This window comes from Capricornis sumatraensis, chromosome 3, assembly GCF_032405125.1.
Source record: "Capricornis sumatraensis isolate serow.1 chromosome 3, serow.2, whole genome shotgun sequence".
In the NCBI taxonomy this organism is placed as follows: Eukaryota; Metazoa; Chordata; class Mammalia; order Artiodactyla; family Bovidae; genus Capricornis; species Capricornis sumatraensis.
In genome coordinates, this window is record NC_091071.1 from 69,212,627 (window position 1) to 69,236,403 (window position 23,777).

At 34.7% G+C, this 23,777-nt stretch overlaps 1 protein-coding gene across 3 annotated transcripts in view; it reads right to left on the minus strand.

Annotated features, from left to right (window-relative positions):
- The window catches only part of DYNC1I2 (dynein cytoplasmic 1 intermediate chain 2), a 54,899-nt gene that overhangs the window by 8,912 nt on the left and 22,210 nt on the right, over window positions 1–23,777 (minus strand). For 2 of the 3 annotated variants that reach the window (XM_068968189.1, XM_068968190.1), the window contains 9 exons: window positions 23,030–23,145; window positions 12,578–12,673; window positions 12,189–12,351; window positions 11,984–12,083; window positions 11,370–11,495; window positions 10,337–10,483; window positions 9,872–9,985; window positions 9,435–9,568; window positions 8,395–8,539 (listed from right to left, as the gene is read on the minus strand). In XM_068968189.1, coding sequence (XP_068824290.1) covers window positions 8,395–8,539; window positions 9,435–9,568; window positions 9,872–9,985; window positions 10,337–10,483; window positions 11,370–11,495; window positions 11,984–12,083; window positions 12,189–12,351; window positions 12,578–12,673; window positions 23,030–23,145 — 1,141 coding nt within the window. The remainder of the gene's footprint in view (window positions 1–8,394; window positions 8,540–9,434; window positions 9,569–9,871; window positions 9,986–10,336; window positions 10,484–11,369; window positions 11,496–11,983; window positions 12,084–12,188; window positions 12,352–12,577; window positions 12,674–23,029; window positions 23,146–23,777) is intronic. The other variant, XR_011144672.1, reaches the window with a different exon arrangement.

Consider the following 23,777-nt stretch of genomic DNA (forward strand, 5'->3'; position numbering starts at 1 on the left):
ATATGCCAGCAGATTTGGAAAACTCAGCAGTGGCCACAGGACTGGAAAAGGTCAGTTTTCATTCCAATCCCAAAGCAAGAAAATGCCAAATAATGCTCAAACTACCATACAATTGTGCTCATTTCACATGCTAGCAAGGTAATGCTCAAAATCTTTCAAGCTAGGCTTCAATTGTACTTGCACTGAGAACTTCCAGATGTATAAGCTGGATGTAGGAAAGGCAGAAGAACCAGAGATCAAACTGCTAACATCCGATGGATCATAGAAAAAGCAAGGGAATTCTAGAAAAAGCATCTACTTTTGCTTCATTTTCTACACTAAAGCCGTTGACTATGTGGATGACAACAAACTGTGAAGATTCTTAACAGATGGAAATACCAGACCACCTTACTGCCTGCTGAGAAACCTGTATACAGGTCAAGCACCAGTTAGAACTGGACATGGAACAATGGAGTGGTTCAAAACTGGGAAAGGAATATGTCAAGGCTTATTTAACTTATATGCAGAATACATCATGTGAAATGCCGGGCTGGATGAATCACAAGCTGGAATCAGACATGCAGATGATGGCAGAAAGTGAAGAGGAATTAAAGAGCCTCTTAATGAGGGTGAAAAAGGAGAGTGAAAAAGCTGGCTTAAAACTCAACATTCAAAAAGTAAGAGTGGGGAAAATGTGGAAAACAGTGAATGATTTTCCTGGGCTCCAAAATCACTGCAGTGACTGCAGCAATGAAACTAAAAGACGCTTGCTCCTTGGAAGAAAAGCTACGACAAACCTAGACAGTGTTTTGCAAAGCAGAGACATCACTTTGCCGACAAAGGTCCATATATACTCAAAGCTATGGTTTTTCCAATAGTCATGTACAGATGTGAGAGTTGGAACATACAGAAGGCTGAGTACCAAACAATTTGATGCTTCTGAATTGTGATGCTGGAGAAGACTCTTGAGAGTCCCTTGGTCAGCAAGGAGATCAAACCAGTCCATCCTAAAGGATAGCAATCCTGAATATTCACTGGAAAGACTGATGAAGCTGAAGCTCCAATACTTGGGGCACCTGATATGAACGCATTGGAAAAGACCCTGATGCTGGGAAAGACTGAAGGCAGGAGAAGGGGGCGACAGAGGATGAGAAGATTGGATGGCATCACCAACTTAATGGACATGAGTTTGCGCAAACTCCGGAAGACAGTAAAGGACAGGGAAGCCTGGCATGCTGCAGTCCATGGGGTTGTAAAGAGCTGGACACAACTTAGCGACGAACAACAAGGTCTATAAATCCTGAGGTGATTGTATACTTCAAGAAAATCCCATTTTTAGGCAATTTTATGGTCTCTCACCAAAGACTTGAAACAGCTGTTCACAGTCATGTGCACATACATGTTCAACTATGTGGCCAAGTATCTCCCTCCTAAGTATATGCCCAACAGAAACATGTGCTTATGTTCACCACAAGACACCTACAACTATGCTCATAGCAACATTATCCATAACCCAACCCCAAACTACAATTAACCCATATACCATCAGCAGCAGAATGGATAAATTTTAGTATATTTACATAAGGGAATACTGTATATCTGAGACAATGAACATCTATCTACAACTACATTCAACAAAATGCAATGACTCTCACAAACATAATGAACAAAAGGGCCAAACACAAATAAGTACATATCATGATTCCATTTTTTATAGAATATGAAAAATTTAATATACTAATTTGATTAAAACCCATAAAAATTATATACAGAGTGAAAAAGAAGACTGTGGAATGTCTCAGGAAATTATTAATAAAATTCTCCATCTAATTCAGACTATGATGCAGCCAGAGGAAAAGAGCAGGATGCATTAAAATTGGGTAAAAGATTATATTAAAAATAAAAATACAATAAATGGCAACATGTTTCCAAATTTATAAAATGTAATTAGAAACCTTTGGTAATTTTTTCAAGTTTAATTTAGAAAACACAGTCATCCAAGGATTAACAATTTTCTGCCTCAAAGAGAAAGAAAGAACACACACAATACCAAAATTCTTCATTAATATATTAATCTTATATATGACACTTCAAATTTAAAATCCCCAATGGATCATTTGAAATACTTTTTAACAGTAATATCTTTTCTTAATTCTATGAGAACTTCTGCCTCAATGGAAGAGAAGCAGCAGAAAAGAGCTGAAGAGGGACACAGGACCCAGACTCTTATTTCAGGGCTTTAAGGCTTTGGAGAAGTCATCTCATCATTGCTGGCCCCTACTTCCTTATTCGCAGAGCAAAAGTTCTGTATCAGTGGTTCTGAACTTTGACTATACATTGTAATCCCCCTAATCCTGGAGGGATTTTCAAAATTATGCTGTTGCCAAGTCTCCTTAGATATTATGATTTAATCAGTCTCAGGTGCCAGGTGAGCACTAAAAGTTTTAAAAATTGCCAAGGTGATTCTAACATGACCAAAACTGAGAGCTACTGAACTAGATGATGTCTAAAGGTCACTGCCGCTCTAAAATTTTTACAAACAAAAGGTCTGCAAATACATTTGCCAAAAAGAATAAATCAAAAGTATTGTTTCTTGAAAAACAGATAGCATTTGAATAATCAAAGGCAGCTCATTGTAGTACATGGTGAAAATAAACACTGAATGGTCAAGAGACAAACCATATATATATATTTTTTAGTTCTTTACAGTTGTGTATTGGGTTAAATGGTGTCCTGCCCACCCCAACCCCCCAACTCCCTGTCAAATTCAAGTCTGTTTGGAACTTGTAAATGTGACATTATTGGAAAAAGGGTCTTTTGCAGACTTAATTAAACTGGGGTTATACTGCTTAGAGTAGGCCCTGAATCTAGCATGACTATTGTCTTAAAAGAAAAGAAAAATCTGGACAGACATGTAGGGAGAGTGCGATGTGACGACAGAGGCAGAAACTGGAGTGATGCAGCTGGAAGCCAAAAAGCACAAGACTGTTGCTGCTGCTGCTGCTGCTAAGTCACCTCAGTCGTGTCCGACTCTGTGCGGCCCCATAGACGGCAGCCTACCAGGCTTCCCCGTCCCTGGGATTCTCCAGGCAAGAACACTGGAGTGGGTTGCCATTTCCTTCTCCAATGCATGTAAGTGAAAAGTGAAAGTGAAGTCACTCAGTTGTGTCCAACTCTGTGCAACCCTGTCCATGGGATTTTCCAGGCCAGAGTACTGGAGTGGGGTGCCATTGCCTTCTCCGACAAGATTGTTAGCAACCCTGAAAACTAGAAAAGAGACAGGGAAAGAGGGATAGATTCTTCCTCAGAGCCTCCAAAAGTAACCAACCTTGCCAACACCTTGATTTCAGACTTCTAGCCTCCTGTGAGAGAATAAATTTCTGTTGTTTTAAGTTCCCCAGTTTGTGACAATCTGATATGGCAGCCCCAGGAAATGAATACAGAAATTCTATATTTTTCTGGGGGCATCTGGGGAGTTCTAGATTAATAACCAAAGAGTCTCTATAGTAAATCCATGAACATAACAGTGAGGTACTCTCCAGAGAAGTGGGAAATAAGTACATCCTCACTTGAATCAAGATGGAAATAAACAGATTCTCATGAAAAAGCAACAATTCCAAGGGCAGAAATACCTTTCTATATAACCTTAAAGAAGATACTAACTTTTTGAAAAGGAATGTATGTATCCATTAAAAGAAATGGGAATATAAAGAAGCACTCTTATAAGAAAACTGAAGAAACACCTAATTCAAGCACTGTCCTGGAGACTCTCTATCAATGGATTCTGAGGGTTACCACCTATGGCAGGGTTCTCTCTATGTGAAGATGAATGAATCAGGCTATCTTTGCTTGATGCCATTAAGCATTCAAATTAAAAAACGTTTTTTGCTCCAATTCCTTGCTCACCAAGCAACCTTTTGATTATAATCTGGCTTCCCATGCGGGTTGTCCAATACAGGAACCAATGAACCGGTCAGGAAAGTAAGAGCTTCTGGGCCTTCTGGTAGTTGTTTCTCATTGTAAATTAATAAATTGACCTTCTCCCACATATCAGTGTCTTAGAGACCTGTGAGTGCTAATTAGCATTCTCTAGCTAATTAACTCTGCTGCTGCTGCTGCTAAGTCGCTTCAGTCATGTCCGACTCTGTGCGACCCCATAGATGGCAGCCCACCAGGCTTCTCCATCCCTGGGATTCTCCAGGCAAGAACACTGGAGTGGGTTGCCATTTCCTTCTCCAATGCATGAAAGTGAAAAGTGAAAGTGAAGTCGCTCAGTTGTGTCTGACTCTTAGCGACCCCATGGACTGCAGCCTACCAGGCTCCTCCATCCATGGGATTTTCCAGGCAAGAGTGGGGTGCCATTGCCTTCTCCGAATCAACTCTAGTAGACTGATAAAACTGAGTTTCTGAATATGCAAAGGACAGGCTGGACACTGGCCAACAGCAAGTTATTACAATAAATGTTGCCCTGGAGGACTGGGTCCTGATGGTCAGTCAGCATTTTCCAAGAAACATCCCAACTTCAGAGCATTTCTTCATTTTAATTTGTCTAATAGGTGCATAGTTGCTATTAGAAGCATTAGTAAAATCTCTTTAACCCTGTTTTAATGCAGATATTTTCCAAGAGTTAAATAGGTTGAAGCTTTTCAAATAACAAGGGAATTTAAGACATCAGAAACTGTGAAACAATTTTACGGTGTATATGGACTATAAAAGTTCAAGAACTACCTATTCTGAGAAATACATTAATGATTTTAACTTTATCACTTTATGGTAAATATGCTCCTGAAAGGCATCAGTTCTGAAATTAGAATATATTGTGCATATATTAATACACTGTGTCCTCCAAATAAATAATTCTTATATTTTAAGAGTAATCTGTAGTAAGTACAGTTAAATGTGGTTGGAATATTAAGCTCATTTATCAGGTCTACCCCTAATCAAGTGCTCATGGAATCCTCAAGTTATCTTCAAGACAACTATTCTATTCCTCCTACCATTTTTCAGGACTGCCAAAGTACTTCTGTTGTGAATTTTCAAATTTGGTATTTTAAAAAGTAAACAGTGTCCTTTAACTATTTTAGAAGCAATATCTTGGTTGGTTTACATTAAACTTCACCAAAATGCGGAAAACTATCTATCTTTATCTTCTTTATTAAAAATAACTGAGTTCAAAAAAGAAAACAATTTGATGATCCAGAACCCTGTCACTGCATTAAAATCCATGACTCTGCAAAAACTAGAAGATGACAGAAGATAGATTACTTGAAACTAAATTTGAGGCAGTACCAAACTCAGATTTCAAGTGATAGACAGATGACTTATAGAAAGGGAGAAAAAGAAAGAATCTTGTTTCGCTGCTGGGGCAGAGTCAGATCTTAAAGGATACAAAGATACAGCAATATCTAATGATTCATTCTTCCAGTTTATGGGGACCCAATTCCTAGAGTCAGAAAACACTTAAAAAGTAGAGGCAAAAAGAAAAACATTTAAAGTCTGTTAAATTTATGAATTTGAAGATACTGGTTTAAAAAGCTTAAAGCTTTTTAAGCTGGAACAATGTTTTTAAGAAGAGATTATCTTAAAATTTTGCCTATTATTCATTATCATTGTATTAGAGAGCAGAGAGGCTCTACCAAGTTTTTAGAGAAGAAATGAAGACCAGTAACACAATTAACCATGAAGTGTAAATCCAAGATCAAAGCAATAATGACTTTGGGAGTCATAATATGGCCAAATAAAAAAATACTTCGCAGATTGTTGCTCTTTCTTCCTTCATAGACTAGAACTATTTGTGTGATGCAGAGTCAGAATAAAAAGGTAATTCTTCTGATACAGTTTTGAGGGTACATGATTTATCTTCTATAAAATCACCCTGTTCTGTGTTGTCCTATTCTTCGGTCACTAACATTGGAGTGGCCGAAGAATAGGGTGGTGGGGGGAAGGGAGAGCCTTGTATTACAGTTGGATGAATAAATGAGCCTTCTATATGAAGCTTAAGAAGGAAGCAATGTCTAGCTCCATTAGCAAAGAAAGAGATATGGCTGGCTGTCATTCTTATTCAGTAGGCAGTTTTATGTTGAAATACAGGAAAATACAAAAACAAAAAATATCAACCACCAATCAATCAGCTGTGTTGTACACAAAAGCAAGCACCAGTCAGTCCACTACCACAGATGTAAGTACTGCTCTTATTTAGGCAAGATGAATTCTTCACTTTCTAGTCCTATTTGGTGGTATATTTAAGAATGGAAGCCTCAAATTTAAAGATAAAAAGGATGGCAAACTGAAGCCCTGAGATACTAAAAATAACAAATCTACAAATAGATAAAAGATTCTTTTCAAATACTGAAAGAGGGTACTGGCCAACAATCTAAGATGTAAGGTATCCAGATATCCAGAAAGCTAGCCACTTAGGTGGCCACCTACAGCGCAGAGAGAAACAATTGGCTTCATCTCTCCAATTCTGCATTTTGCTTTGTTTTTGCTAGCTGGATTATACATTTCTTTGCTTAAAGACATGAGAATCTTCTACCTCTACCTTTCTCCACTGTATAAATCTCATTCAAAAGCAAAAATTCAAGAGCAATCCAGGAAAGAAAACAGATGATACACTAAATGCATTAACACTCTGCCTGATCTCCATGGAGGAGAAAAGGAGGAACTGAATGAACACTGTGAAGTCTCTATCATGCTAGACAGACACTGTGTTAAACAGTTTTTAATACATTTTCCTTCATTAGACTTAAATGCTGTTTTTAATGCCTGCTAATTAATCCCAGAGACATTACTGTGCCAACTAAGGTCCGTCTAGTCAAGACTATGGTTTTTCCTGTGGTCATGTATGGATGTGAGAGTTGGACTGTGAAGAAAGCTGAGCACCAAAGAACTGATGCTTTTGAACTGTGGTGTTGGAGAAGACTCGTGAGAATCCTTTGGATGGCAAGGAGATCCAACTAGTCCATTCTAAAGGAGATCAGTACTGGGTGTTCATTGGAAGGACAGATGCTGAAGCTAAAACTCCAATACTTTGGCCACCTCATGCGAACAGTTGCCTCATTGGAAAAGACTCTGATGCTGGGAAGGATTGGGGGCAGGAGGAGAAAGGGACAACAGAGGATGAGATGGCTGGATGGCATCACTGACTCAATGGACGTGAGTCTGAGTGAGCTCCGGGAGTTGGTGCTGGACAAGGAGGCCTGGCGTGCTGCGATTCATGGGGTCGCGAAGAGTCAGACACGACTGAGCAACTGAACTGAACCGAACTGAATTAATCCCAAACGTGCTTAGTCGCTCAGTCATGTCCAACTCCTTGCAACCCCATGGACTGTAGCCCGTCAGGCTCCTCTGTCCAGAGGGATTCTTCAGGCAAGAATATTGGAGTGGGCTGCCATGCCCTCCTCTAGGGGATCTTCCCAAACTAGGGATAGAACCCAGGTCTCCCGCATTGTAGGCAGATTCTTTACCATCTGAGCCACCAGGGAAGCCCAAGAAAACTGGAGGTGGGGAGCCTATCCCTTTCTCCAGGGGAACTTTCCCACCCAGGAATCAGACCAAGGTCTCCTACATTGCAGGCAGATTCTTTACCAGAAAAGCCAATCCCAAACATGAAAACTTTGAATTTTAAGAGACAGTTTGCTACTTCACTTCCTAGTACACTGAAAGAACGCATCAGGAAAGGACAAGAGTGAGTAGTGAGTTCATCCCTGATTTCCAAGGTCAACATTTGATAAATAAATGATTCCACTATAATAGTGAAGAAAATCTCTTAAAAGCACCAGGTTTTCTCAAAGAAATTGAAGAATCAAAGTTAAGATAAGGCAGATGAAAACATGAAAAAACACAGCTTAAAATTTAACTTAAATAGAATATGATATTCTAAGGATGGAACTTCATCACCAACAATGTAATACTGCAGAAAAGCTAGACAGCAAAGTAAAGGCACTTTGGATTTGCCTTGAGACTTTCAATAATTCAGGGCAAAGTCACATATTTCTGGAATTGCTGGAGGATCAGCTCTGTGAGTCACTGCAGTTCTGAACATCTTCTAAAAGCTCTTCAAAGAGCAAATGCACAGCTTTTGTGCCAGGCTATAGGGGAGCTATATGAGAGTCATGCGAGATCTTCAGAGGCTTTTCCCCCAGCTCAGTTCAGAATAACAATTTCTATGCTTGAAATGCCAGAAGTGGTGGGACAATTGGTCTTGGTTATGAGTGGAGTTATCATACCTGTGAGCATATTTTTTAAAAACTTCAACATCTAGTTTTCACTCATGTTCTGTGTAACTTTCTAGGTTTGATTTATCAGTAAATCATTCCAAGCTATTAGGAGGCTTTTCATCTTTTCCATGTGGTATTAGAGCACCACCTTGTGTCAGAAACCTGAGCACCTGACCAGACATCTGTTTTTAGATACCTTCGTTGTCCAAAGTTTTACTGTCCAGTCAAATGATGAAGTGACAAAAAGATGTGAGAAGTCCACTGCTCCAACAGCTGAATGGCAATGAATGCCAGTAATTGGTCCTTGATGTCCCTCGAACATCTCACTGATTCCAGCTTTGCTATTTCATAAGAGTGAAAACAGGGAAATCTCTTGTAAGTAGACCACTTACAAATATATGTTATAGGTTTACCTATTATTATACTTTGACACAATTTCAACAAACTTAACTCTGTGCTCATAACACATCAAAATAATTATGTTTGAGTGTTACTCTATCCATATTTGATAACACCACTAAAGCAGCAGTAAGTACATTTTGGAACCATAATCATGATGCTATTGATGACAGAACTCAAAAGTCCAATGTGCAAGGTTCTGAGGTGGTGGAACAGAGACAAAGAGATGCTACATGTAAGAGAGAGAACCTAGGTTACTTTTAAAACAAAAGCTTTCAAGTGAAGGTGATCTGTATTTGCGATGAAATCTGAACCCTCAATTTTTTTTTTTTACAGGATGCAATTGATAAGGTACAGCTAGACAATTTCAAAACAGATTGAACAGCAGGAGAAATACTAGTCAATTTAAAATGTGTACGTGACATTACTGTACAATTATCAGGAGAAGTGAACTTTGAGCCAAGAAGGCTCAATGTCCAAATAAATCGAAATAGAAAAACAGTTGAAAATCTTATTTACAACTTTAAAGGCCAGTATGTGGTATATGAGTTTTTGTATTTGTAACTGCGGAATGTTACTTCCTACCACTAACTTTTGTGAGCAAGTCCACATATATGAAAATCACAACATACCACACCCCTCAAAATCTATTGCTAGAACACATTATGATCTAAAATGACCTTTTATTTTTAAAAAGGATTTAATTTTACATACCTGAACTTAAATAACTTTAAGTAGCTCTAGGAGAGATTCCTACTTGAATTAAGAGGCAAATTGTTTTAATGAGATTATTCAAGGGAGAATTTTAAATAATTGCAAATTCCAGTTTAGATTTACCTGCCATGGCGACATGCTGTGTACACAGAACCTTCCTCACTTCCAACAACAAAGTTGTTGACATCTCCAACAGGGAAGGACATAGATGTCACAGCAACTGCCTTTGACTGTTTATGAACCAATTCCATGCTATCCTACACAGAAAAAATTGACATTATTTTGTAAACTTACAATTTTTAAATTTTTAAGAACATTTTCTAATCTTAGTTTGTAAACCTTCTTTTACTATACTGCTTATATAAATTTAATTGATTAAAAGAAGCAGGTTTGAAAATGAAGTATATATATCACAGATCATATTTAATACATGCTTAGATTTATAAACTGTTACTATAATACTATTATAAAACATTTATGAAAAATATATGGATTTATATAGACTTAAAAAAATACCAATACTTGCCTCAAAACTTCAGAGTTTTCCCAGTTTATCCTACCTGTGGATGGGAAAGCATGTCCAGACTCCACGAACAAATTTTTCCATCAGTAGAGATACTAATCAGATTGTGAGCATTCTGTGTTCCAACAACATTTACACAATATACAGGATGCTAAAGAAAGAAATATTAAAGAAATTATTATCTGGAATTATTTTCACCAAAAAGATGAAATAATTTTTACTGTATCATCACAGATATTCTGTTTCATATCCAAACAGTCTCACATCATAAGGGCATTTTTAATGTGAAGTTTGATCCTATTCTGTGGATTAACAATAGATTATTTTAGAAGAGAGATGTTTCTAATAAAATAGATTTCAAAAAAAAAAGAGCCCTCATTCTTAGTTGCTAAATGATGAGGAATTCATACATCAAAGGAAACATATTTTGAGACTATTTTGACAGACACGATTAAGTATTTAATGATGAAGGAAATCTAATGGAAATAACCTCTTTACTTACTGTGTGTGCTGCAGCTGACAGTGGAGTTCTTTGCACTGGAGTTCTTTTATTGCTACGGTTATCCCACAGCACAATTTGGCCTGAATATGTACCACCCACAACCAGATTTGGATGAAATTTTGCAAACGTAGCAGACATAACGGCTGACTGCAAATAAGTAAGATTTTTACATTTAAGGGTCAAATGAAAGAAAAGTGACAAGTTATAAGAATAAATCTATAACCAAAAACATTTTCCCTTTTATTATAAGCTATCAGAGATTAAAACCACCAGTAAATAAATACACTCAAAAATGTCATTTTGTTTAAGAACATAAAGATACAGCTCTAGAATAGTTTTGCTTAAAAGTCGAATGTAATGACTGTTTACAGAAATATTTAAGCAATTTATCCAACAAAGCAAAAACTATTTTATTACAGCATTAAATCAAAAGATAACTGGCTCTACTTTAGCCTTTGACAGAAATCTGACAACAGAGTATAATGCTAGTTTTGATTCAGTTAAGTGTTTTGCAGAATTATTATTAAAAGATTATAACTTATGCAACCAGAAAGGCTGGCAAATTCTAACCTCCCACTAAATCCACTTTAAAAATCTGCATCTGTTTCCTACTTCAAACATATGTTTCTACTTAAAACTATCTAGTTCCAACTCCTCAGGCCATGTATAAGTAATTCAGTGGGCCAACCATCTAATTGTACATTCAGCAAGTAAGTTCCTGAGAAACTCCCTGCAGAAAAGACATTTTATAAAAGATTCCTTTTATACAATCAATCACAATAACAGAAAATCACAACAGCAATGGACTTTAGGTGTGATTAAACATAAGAGACATCAAAAAAGCTAGAAAACACAGATCATGTTGAATAGAGAAATCTTCAGTTTTTTGTTAACATCTGTTTGCAAATATGGGGTGGTTTAGTAAATGCAAATCCAATGAAATCATTCTGTTGACAAGAAAAGAAAAAAGGCACTGTCTAAATTCATTAGTGAATTCTTAAACTGGGAGAAGACTGCTAAAAGACTATCTTACCTGGCAGTGAAACACATACTCTGGAGTCGTTTTTTTGTATTTCATATTCCATACAAGGGCCACACCATCAGGCTCATGAGGAGCATCTTCGTTGTTGTTATAGGAAGCCACCAGTAATTCTGGATACTGCTCGCAAGAATCAAGTGGGGAAAAAATGCTATACATAATAACTGTTTTACATTCCCAGTTACTCAACTGTTTTTATTAAATTATTCTGAAAATGCAAATTCCTAACACTTCATCAAGAAATACATCTCTAGAGTTATTCTGCAACATTAGTAAAACTTTGAATTAGTAAGGTTATTTTAAAGGTTTTAATGTTAAAACATTTTATTAAAATGTGTTGCAATTCTATCCAAAGGACAGAATTAAAATAGGTAAGCAATTAAAATAAGTAAAACTAAGCTGTGGCATAAATAAAACCTTGAGTTTTAAATAGTGTTCCAATCCTTTCTTCCTAAGTACATAAGGCAACCATAATATTAGAGCCATCATCCATTGTTATAATTTACACGAATTTAATTATACAAAGTTTCCATAATTAAAATACAACTACCTGCTTATTGTAATTCAAAAATGGGTAAATATAAACCAATTTTGTTATTGTAATTTACCTGAGATGACCAATCCAAACAACTAACAACCCGATGCTTTGACCAACGTTCGTCAAAAAACTGTCGATTTAATGACAGTTTAGCACCTGCTTGAATCTCTCTACAGAAAAAAAACAAAAACCAAAAACCAACAACTGTGTTATAACTTCCCACTCTTAAAGTAATTAAACACTGCTGACACCATAATTTTAGCAACTATTCTTACCCTTCTTTGTCTTCCAAATCTCTTCCACTGTAGTCAAAGAAGATGTTAATCTGCTCTGAAAGAGCTCTTTCTACAATTCTTGTGGAATGGTCAAAGAAACTTAAAAATTCCTCAGAGTGCAAGATTTGCTGCTTTTCTTCTTCAGTCAGCTCATGAGGAGGAGCTGTAAAACAAATGTTTTTCTAAAGTCTGATATATGCCACTCAGATCATGTCACCTCACCATCACAATTTGGATCAATGAATGCAACTCATTTTTCAAGCAGATTCACCTCTTTGATTTAGAGCATTTTATTCTACTTTAGTGTATAAATAATAAAAAAACAATCTTAACAGGAATCAATAAAATTTTTTAAATTCTTTTTTTAAAAGTTAAGTTCTTTAAGATACCTTTACTATCACTTTCTTCATCTTTCTTTAAAGTTTTCTCTTCCTCAGGTTCAATAGGTGGTTTAGGAGTCACCACATCATCATCTTCTTCTTCATCTGAATAAAAACAAAACAGTAACACAAAAATTATTTTTATGAGAATAACTGAAAGCTCTTGAGGTAATTACTTCAGAAAGTATCACAACTTTTTAGGTAAAAGCACAAGTGAACCACTCATAAGATAGAATGAGTAGAAATAATGTAAATTTTATCAATACGATTTTTAAAAAAGAATTAAGTAGAACTTCTTTATGCATACCTAACATGGTAAGTCAGCAACAGCCATATCAAATTCTGTAGCTACATAAACTGAAATAAGATATATAAGCAACTAGGATGAGTTCCTCATGTAAATCTCTAAAAGCTTGCAAGCATTTATCATTCCAGACAGAACAACATGCAACTCCTACATAGTTTTATGTAGCATGCTGACACATTAATGCTGTAAAATGAAGAAAATCAAATGTCTAAAACAGCCTACAGAGTTGGCTGCTTACTTGTGATCTGAAACCATCAGTGTCTAATGGATCTTCATATGGCATAAAGACGGCTTACATTAACTCTCAGGTTGCTATTTGAGAGGCAGATTTTAAAGCTAATAGCTACGAGACCACATTTTCTATTCTGTCATTTTAAATGCAAGTCTCATTATCTACTGTTATATGATGTGGCAATAAGCACTTAAAATAATGTTTTCTTAACTTGAATAAAAATACACATTGAGACAACAGACAATGTTTATAAGACTTTTAAAAATGACTAACTCTCCTCTTATACAACCAAACCAGGAAATAACTTTAAATTACTTATTTTAAAACGTTATAGAACATACAACTCTGCATACCTTCTCTTTCACTACATACAGAGATGGATTTTTATGAAGATAATGCTTATTTTTATTGCCTAAACAGATGCATCATTTATCTATGAGGGAATGGCAGCAAGCATCTGTGGCAGAGTCCATCTCAAGTAATGAGAGCCTATTCAATAAGGGGACTTTACTTGTTATAGTCATTTCCCCGACCCATGTCCAAAATTATCTAAAACACACTAACATACGACATACACAAAAGAATGGTAGTATGGGAACCAGCTGCCAAGTCATGGTCCCAGCAGCCAGGCCAGCTGACTAGATAGCAACAACCAGATGGCACTGCTGGGATTGTGTCTTTCTGCTACAAGGTGGCAATGGGATGGCATAACATTCTTCCGCTTGACTGCTTCCAATCCTGTCTCTCCCCAATGGCGAGCCTGTGCAATTACCCACACTCCAGGAGGCCTCCAGATAAGCCTTTACCCTGCAAACAAAATGCGGCTTGTAGGCCACACCAGCTGCCAAACCACACACATAGTGTTAGGTTTGGAAAGCTATGAAAATCTTTCTAACTCTATAGTATAAGCAATAAAAATATAACTGTACCTTCAGGAAAGAAAGCTTTAAATGACACTGTATAATGCACACAATGATACAACCTCCAACTTAATCAAAATGATAATGACGTATGCCAATCCTACATTACTTGAAATTGAGCGATTTTTACGTTCTGACAAGTTTACAGAACTAGGATAAATGGCACGAATGATTTCAATATATGCTCATACTTTTGAACCAAATGGTGAAGGTTAAAATTTTTCCTTTCAAGGGCCTCAATCAGCCACAAAGGAAAACAGTAATCACTGTCTTTTCAGCCAGCCCAACCGCATTTGTCAGCCCTTTCTCCGTCAATGCAGCCAGAGCAATCAACCTGCCAAACATTCAGAATGGAAAAACAATCTGAAAATACAGGGTATAATGCACCTGCCAGTGAAAATGGCCATTTCAAGAAAAGCTAGTGATCTCAGTGACCCCGCTGAGGAGGCGGTGGTGCAAAGGGGAAAGAACACGCAAAAGAATTCTTAGTGATCGCCACTCTCTTGCACACTGACACTTCCTTACAAAGCATGCCAATTACAGCTTTTGTGCTACTTAAAAAAATGAAAGCTTTTTTGGGGGCAAAATAATCACACAGAGAAACAGAAAGACAGTACTCCCTTTTAGATGAATTCTCATATACAATGGATTATTAATCTGAGAACAGTGTATCTGGTAACAATTCTATACTGCACTGCTGAAACATTATGATGAAATTCTACCATCAAGTCACCTACCAGTATAATGTAATGAAAATAATTTAATTACACTTAAGCTGACTTTTAGAATAACAAGATATTTACTTTAATTAAAAATTTAGTCTGAAAATATGTATTTTTCCATTTTCTTCTAATACCATCAGTTATCAATTTTGTTGACTAGTAAGTTCACTGTATGTAAATCCTAAAATCAAAGACATGGAATCTGAGTCACCCTGGACAGGTCATCCTGAAGCATTGTGAATTATAAATTACAGCCTCCTATCCACATCATATCTTCCTCCCTCAACTTTGTTGCATTATACGGCTTCTAAGTACCATTTCCAATGACAGGTGTCAAATTCCTGTCATAATGCATATGGTCAGTACTTTAGTGCTAAGTGACCTCATAATCTACACATTTAACAGAAAAGATCATGCTTACAGACACTCTTTTCCTTTTAAAATTTAAAATGTAGATGAAGTATGGCAGACAGGGATCTGGATCTAACTCTGCCTTCTTCATGGCATTTGTCATGCTTATTTGCCCATATAGTTTAGTTGCAGCTGAATGATGACTATAATCTATTTAATACTTGTTTTCAGGATTTTATTTTAGAATGAAGGTACTAACTCTTTCTATTAAAAACTGACTCAAATTAAAATTAAAAACTGATTCAAAAACTCAGATACTTAAGAATCAAGCTTCATTAAATGGCTAACACTAAGAAAAATTCCGAGAACGTTACAAAAATGATCTGCTTTAAAAATATTTTTATTATTAAGCTGATTATCTACACATACCAAATATTTGGCAAAACAATGCCAAACATCAGTATTATTAGACTGTTCTCTGAAACAAATACTCTTATTAAAAATGAATACAACTAGCTACTAAAAAAGTATTAACATGACCAAAAATATAATATTACAATTCTAAAGATTCTCTAAGCTAGTCCCTATTATATGATAAACCGTAATATATTTAAAACTGAAAAACACTACAACAGAGCAGAAAGACTGAAAAATGTGACTGCCATGTCACATCAATTTATTGATGAATATTCATTGCAATATGCTAAGTAGTTAACTCCATGCTTTCTCTGACAGGGAATCTAAGATTATAAACTGAGCAATAAAGAATGCATAAAAGTAGCAGTTACTTTTAAAATGACAAACCTCTTGTCAATGAATGCTAAGATTAGGTTTAATGAACCATTGAATTTTTACTGAGTTAACATCAAAATTGTGATGTATTTTGGTGAGATGGAAAGAAAAGCGGTCTATAAATTAAGCTTCACCTAGAAATAACATGAAAGAATGAAATTCCAGTTGTTGGAATAATCTGTTACAATGGAGTAGGTTAATCAAAGTTAAATCATCTGTGAAATGGGTGGCTTTTGTTAAGCTGAAGGAAGGACTCTTCAGAACAAGTTTTCTCATCTGTATGTCATGCTGCGTTAAAGAGACATCTACAAATAAGCCACAAAGCACACTTTGAATTATTTAAAAATATTGTAACACATAACAAGGAATATGCAAGATCCTAGAAAATACTCACTAAAAACTGATACTCTTTAATCTATCACTTATCACAATTAATTCTTAGCATGAGGTCAAAATCTGTATCATTTGTGCCTTAATGCTATTTAGGAAACAGTTGTCTATAAATTTATTAACTAGTTTCATCATACTGATTTGTACTCTATTTCAAAATAGTTTAATATCTAATGAAGAATTCCTAATTTACAAAGTAGCATAATTACTCACTACAAAGGAAATTGCCAATGAATTCCAAAAGTCAGGAAAAATGTGTTGCACATAAAGACATCATTTAATTTAAAAAATTCTACTTATAAGTAACTTCAAAATGAGACTATTAGAGGGAAATATTTCAATCATAAGTTTAAAATTACATGTTAGACATGAATGATTTTCCTTTAATATTTTCAAAATAATCCTTTCTTTTCTGGTTCAATATCCTTTTGAATCACTTCATTTTGATCCATTTGTCCATAATTTCATATTCTTTACTCTTTAAAAATCAATATTAAGAAAATATTAGGACAAAACTTTAGGAATGTATCAATGGAATTCATTCCTTTTATTTTTTTAAACATCTAGAATCAAATGCAAGGTCATTTGTTTCTTAACAATTTAGATATTTAACAAGGGAAAATTTTAATCAGGAAATATTTTGAATACAGATCTAATGCTAATTTGCGAGATAAATAAAAAGTAATACTTTAATTATACCATTTATTTTAACACAGAATTTGTCTCTCTACATTGTCTCATTTTATGTAAAATTCAAATTTTTATTTAGGCAGTATTGGCATCATTAATACAGATCCTGTTATCTGTGATCTCATAAATATTACATTTTTCTGAGGCCACAATTTTAAATATGCTGATTAAAGTCTTTCAATCATGGTTAAGAACAAATGCTTCAATTTTCAATTATTTTTATATTCTCACAGATTCTTTGAGGGTTAAAACTAACTTATTACATATGTTATTTATTCCAAAAATTTTTTAAAATCCATTTTAGACAAGAATAATATTAACCAGAAGGCCTAACAATTTAGTCTACTTGGGAAGTGTGGATTCCAGATGTTAAGATCATGTAATAAAAAATTAAGAGCTATTTACATATAACATTTTTCTATACATTATATATTCTAATCAACATGTACTTGAGGAAAAATATGATTACTAAGTCAATACCAAAAACCATTATGAAACTCCACACAGATAAGAAAGTAGAATGATATGAGAAACAGCACTCCAACGGAAATCAAGAACCAGGTTCTGACTGTAGCCTGATATTCTTTTATATTGTGACCATAGGGTCATCAATGAACATTCTTGGGTCTCAGTTTCCTCAGGTGTAAACAAGCTGATTAAACTCTGGAATTTCCTCTTTAAAAATCTGTGTCTAAAAATTGCAACAATAACAAAAAATCCATGCTGATGATTTTTGGTGAATAAGAAAAGACAATGCCAAAAGAGAGTTAAAAACTTCTAAAAGATAAGGGAAGAAAGTAACTTTTCCAGGCGTGTATCTATGGGTATTACACTCCTGCCATGAGAAGTTTTTTTTAACCTGCCGGGAGTGAAATTGACTAAGGTCACATGTTCCTAGTCAATTTCATTCACAGTAGGTGCTTTAAGACAGCAAAGCAGCTCAGTTCACAAATGGTACTATCAACTTACAGAGTAAACTTGAAAGCAAGAACATGTGCTTTTCAAAAGAATAAATTCAGCCATTTTTTAAAAAATGAAAGAGAGAGGTAAGTCTAAGACCAATTTTTATCTTCAATTTGATAACTAACATTACTTCTGTACTAATTACACTGCCTACCCAAGTTCAATTTACTGTCTTTTACACTCAAACTGTGAATTTCACAATTTTGTCTCATAGTGAGTTTGGGAATTTATTACATATTCTTAAATGAGAGCCAAGGAGGCTAAGTTTGAGAAGCTCTGTATTAAACCAGTGGAAAAGCAAGAGGTAGAGTTAAGCACAAAGTGTTCTCATTATAAAACTTTTAAGTGTAGGGGTTTTTTACCCCTCTTTCTGTAACTTCCATAAATTGGGAAATGAAACAATGTAAGAGCCCTGGACATGAAAATAATTGTAATGATACAGACAGGAAATCTCATCTTTATAAATAGTTCTAAAGGCTAAGGACAGCCCCATGGTATTACAGTATGTTTCTCATTCTCCTTCACTTATATACCTCAGTAGTAGTGTAGTCTTAGTCGCTTAATGACGTCTGACCCTTTGCGACCCCACCGACAGTAGCCTGCCTGGCTCTTCTGTCCATGGGATTCTCCAGGCAAGAATACCAGAGTGGGTTGCCATTTTCTTTTCCAGAGAATCTTCCCAACTCAGGGATCAAACCTGGGTCTCCTGCTTGGCAGGCAGATTCTTTTTCATCTGAGCTACAGGAGGTCTATATACCTCAACCTTAAACTAAAAAAAAATAATCAAGTAGATAGCATACACTCAATACACTAATAGAATCACTGAATTCTTGTTAGGTTGCAAATGAATAAACATGGATCTTTATAAGATGAATATCTAAGTCAGTCCACAGAGGAAAATTTTAAATAGAGTGGTACATAGGTGTACCCATTAGAAACTGGGCTCAGTTTATGTATCTTGCCACTTTTACCCTCTATTAGTGAAGATAAGAAAAATTCTATTTAACAACATGAAAGATCAAAGCTGTTTATTAATTACTCTGAGCTAATCACTATAAAATATTATCTGATGCAAATTTACCAATAAATAAGTAAGCCATGCTATCTTTTTAATGAAATGTTCTTCAAACTACAGGTCAAAGCCAACAATTTAGTTATGGCCAACAATGAAAAAAATGAAATACAGTAACAGCAGAGAAGGTATTATTTCAGAAAACTTTTGTATCAGTTACAAGACTCCCCTCCCGCTATCCAAAAGTAGAGCAGTCCTTGAAAACTGTCTTAAGCTGAAATGGTGTAAACTGAAGAAGCGATTACTTTAGGACACAGCTTGTTAACATGTGCACAGACTAAATACTGCAGATGCTCAGAGACAGTTTAAAGCTATGGCAGCTTTCTGCTGAGATGCTGAGTGTAGTTTCCAGGGAAGGAGCTTGGGTTTGTCATACTCCCCAAGTGGCATAAGTGAACTTTTGAAATTCGAAGGATGTCTGTACACATCTGTATCTACATTTGTACTAGACTGTAATTAATATAAATTGAATTTCTTACCACAGGTAACTATCATAAAAGAAGGAAAGTGCTGCTTCAGTGACTGCCTAAGAGAGAAAGGATATGTTGGAATCAGCCAAACTTGGTTTAGAATCTTACCCTTAATAAGCTCTCTTTCAGTTTCAGCTTCTTCATATGTAAACAGAATTGGTATTTAACTCTCAAGGTTTTGGTAAGAGGATTAGAAAAGTGTCTTACACGATACCTGATATGTAGTAAGCACTCTGCTGTTACAATTTTCAGTCACCAATTTAAACATGAGGTTTGAAGAACTGTAACAAACAAGTAGCTAAGATAAAATATTTGAGAGATGCTAACAGGTCTAATTTGCTCACAGCATTCACAGGGATACACAGAACACAGAGTAACAGCATATGTTTGTATCTAGGTCATCATGGAATCAGAAAAGGCTATAAGGGAGGATGTATGTTTCATTTATGGATCTAAGAGCAAATAATGATTACAACATGATATAGTCATATTAAAATCAAGAACCGAGACTATACTTTCTCACCCAATTTCATCAATATTGTTAACGTAGTATTAACACTGGAAAATAATATTTTCCCAGCAGTTTCCCAAGAAAAGGCATGGGAAAAAAAAAAAATCTCAAGTAAGTAAATCATTCTCCTAAGTAGGCAAAAGCAATTAATTCCTTCACCAAATATTTACTGAGTTTGTACTCACTACACATCATGCACTCTCCAAACCAGGCATTACAGCAATGAAGAAGAAAACAGTCCCTATTGTGTTATGGAAAATTTGGCAAAAAAGCTGAAGTACGATGGTTGCTAAAAGCCTTGCCCTAAATAGAAGAACCTGTCTGCAATGCAGGAGGCATAAGAAACACAGGTTCAATCCCTGGGTCAGGAAGATCCCCTGGAGGAAGGCATGGAAACCCACTCCAGTATGCTTGCCTGGAGAATTCCATGGACAGAAGAGCCTGGCGGGCTACAGTCCATGGAGTTGCAAAGAGTTGGACACGACCAAAGTGACTTAGCACTCATGCAACTAATTTTCAAGTGAAAAAATACAGTTTATCTTGAACTTCTGGGTAATTAGCCTACTTTACAAATCACAATCTTTAAAATTTTCCCATTAATTTCAAAATAAAAATGGAAAAAAAGCGTTTTTTACAAAACTGCCAGTCATATACTATGTAGCTATACATTCAAATTAGCTCAAAGACATTATTACATGTTCACTTTAAAATTTATATGCATGTCAAGAATAAGCAACTAAAAATGAAAATTTCAGGTAGGATATAAAACCATATGTGTGCTTGTATATGTATACATATATAATTTTTGAAAAAAATGTATCATAGAAAACAGACTGGAAACAAAATATTAACAATGGGTACTACACAGTGGTATCACAGGCATATTTCCTATTCTTTCTGTCTTCTCTAAATTCTCTATGATATACTACAGTAATTAGAAAAATTAGAAAAATTTTTTTAAAAAATGGAATTTTTCATTTAAACGATATATATAATTATAGGTGTGTTACAACAGGCATTACCTAAAATTGCTTCAGAATTGCTTTATATTCTAAAACAATCTAAAATGCATTTCATAAATAAAAGTAAATCTTCATATTATTATTATAAAATTTATTTTTTAAATGAGATACTGTACCCTCATTTTGGCTATTTTGTTTACTTTCTATTTAACATATCTAGCTTTTCTCATTTAACATATCTAATAATATAGCTCCCAAAAGACAGACATTTCAGTACTTTGAACATATTAGTTAGTAAAATAATATTTTCTGGAAATTATAGAATCCTACAGTATCAGTTTTCTCCATACTGGTAGTTCAGCACTATCTTTCCTCTTTTTTTAAAATGGCTTATGCCTCAAACAAATCTGTCATCAAGGAGTTTTTTTCTGGTAAGATGAGGGATTTTGCACATATGAAAGCTATTTTACCAACTGATGGAGCAGCAGGAATGAAAAACATGTATCCATAGAAATGAATATTCACATGGTCAAGTTATAAAAAAACTATTGGACAAAAACTTATTCCAATTTCCTCAAAATTTTTGAGTTTAATTGTATACATGATAATGTCAAGTCCTTTTGGGAATAAGAAGAAAATCAAAGGAAAAGTTTATGATATTTATTTCATGTCCATCCTTAGGGGGCAAGGAAAGGAGAGTTGTTAAAAGTACATGTGATGATCTACTATTAAGTTTAAAAAGTCTACAAAGAGTTATAATGGCTCATTTTCTTTTGAAGTATATATAAGTATGAAAATTTAAAGATTTTCATTGGTAATAAGCTAGGAATTTCAAGGATTCCCTCCACCCCCACTCTTGCTTACTTGTATCTCGGGGTTTTCTGCAATGAATATTAATTTACTTCTCCTTAATGGAGAAATGTGGAAATTTAATTGAAATTTTAGAGATAAATTAACTTAAACATTTGATAAAGTGCTTATGCTTGATATTCTATAATTAAACAATAATAAATTTTTCTGCCTGAGGAGAAAAAAAATGTTCTTTATGTACAGACTGCTAAAAGGATTACAATAGGCCCACAATTCCAAAATATCATCAACTCTAAAATCCGTAATTCTTTTGGTGGTAAACCCTAACATGACCAAAAGTAAAGGTATCTATAATCATTATTTATCTCACTCAGTTTGAATATTCATATCTTTTGCTGTTGAATATTTATGCCCAAGATGCTGCTGGAGTGTTTACATACGGTACATATAGTACTTAACTACTTCTTTGAAATGTAAAAAATTCTGAATCCCTATATATATATATATATACAACTCCATAGGTTTCAGATAAGAAATTGTGAAACTGTATTAGGGATCTTAAGTAAACTTCTTTTATATCAAACATAAATTTATTAGCTTCCCCTGGAAAAACAAGAACTATCATATTAAGTTTATGCTTAAATCATTAGCTATTCAATGAGATTTTTAAAATTAGTCCCCACTGTAAAAATGGTCAGCTCCTTTTGATTTAAGACACAAAAGACTCCACATTCAATATAATGTCTATGTATATTCCTTCTGTTTCACAGAGATTACAGGCTGCTATATAATCAACACAGTAGACCCCTTAGATCATAAAATAGGAAGTTTATGAATTAGGTCTAGATTTGTTCATTAATACAGATAACTGGCAGTATATAGGAATATAGTATGCACCAAAGAAAATAATTTACATTATTTCATTTACTATTGGATATACTCTCATTTTGGGAAGAATTACGTTCATGACACAGAAACAGAATATTCTTATTTTTTGCTTCTAAAGCAGCACATAGCAACAAAATGAGAATGGAAATATTTGTATTTATGCCAACATAATTAAAAACATACATATAGCTTATACTTCTATTAAATTCTACAAGAAAAAGTTTTCAAACTCTAAAGAGCAAATACATAAATATCGAAACCCAAAGCATTATTTTTATAATGTTCCTCTAAGAAAATATGCCAAACAACAAAGGAAAAAAAAGAATTCCCCTTATTTAACATGGGGATTAATGACAATCATATTTAAGGACAGATACTCACCTTCTTTGGGTTGAGCCATTACTGGAGTCTGAGTTTCCTTTGTGTATGTGACAATTTCACGAGGAGGAAAGTCAACTTGTGTAATTTTAGCCATTCCAAGTTTAATAGGTCCTCGTCTGAATAAAGTGAACACAAATACTTTCAAACACTACAAATGATACACTTTAACTACATCAAACCATGTTTTTTGGGAAAAGTAAGAATTAAATATCGTATATCCAACAGTGTAATTTAAACCCCTGTTTTATTCAAGAATATTTAAATAAACAATTAATTGGCTTTATTTTAACAAAAGAATTAGAAGGTAGCAAGAACAAAAGAAATTTCTGAATCATTCAAGGTGTTTATTTTTCACTTTAAAAAAGCAAATAATTTAGTTTCTTAGAACAAATGTGTGGGTAATAACAGAGGAAGAGGATGGGAATTTCAAAGTAGACTGCTGAATATGGTTGGTTATGAGGAATGTTTTTAGCAGGGATATGATTCTGGAATTGTTAAGAGTTAAATATATGGATCTCACTCATAGCACATTTAGTCTCCCTTCACCATTAGAAGACATCAGCTTTAAGAGTGAGAAATAACTTTCTGTTGAAAACAACTTTTTCTACTTGTATTTTGCAGAAATTGAGAAGCATACAGTCAATCTAGATTATAAAATAAAATATTTAAACTTTAAGTCTCTAATCTCTGTGTGATCAATATTGTCCTTGATTCACACATGGACAAACTATTGTGTAGATTATTTTAG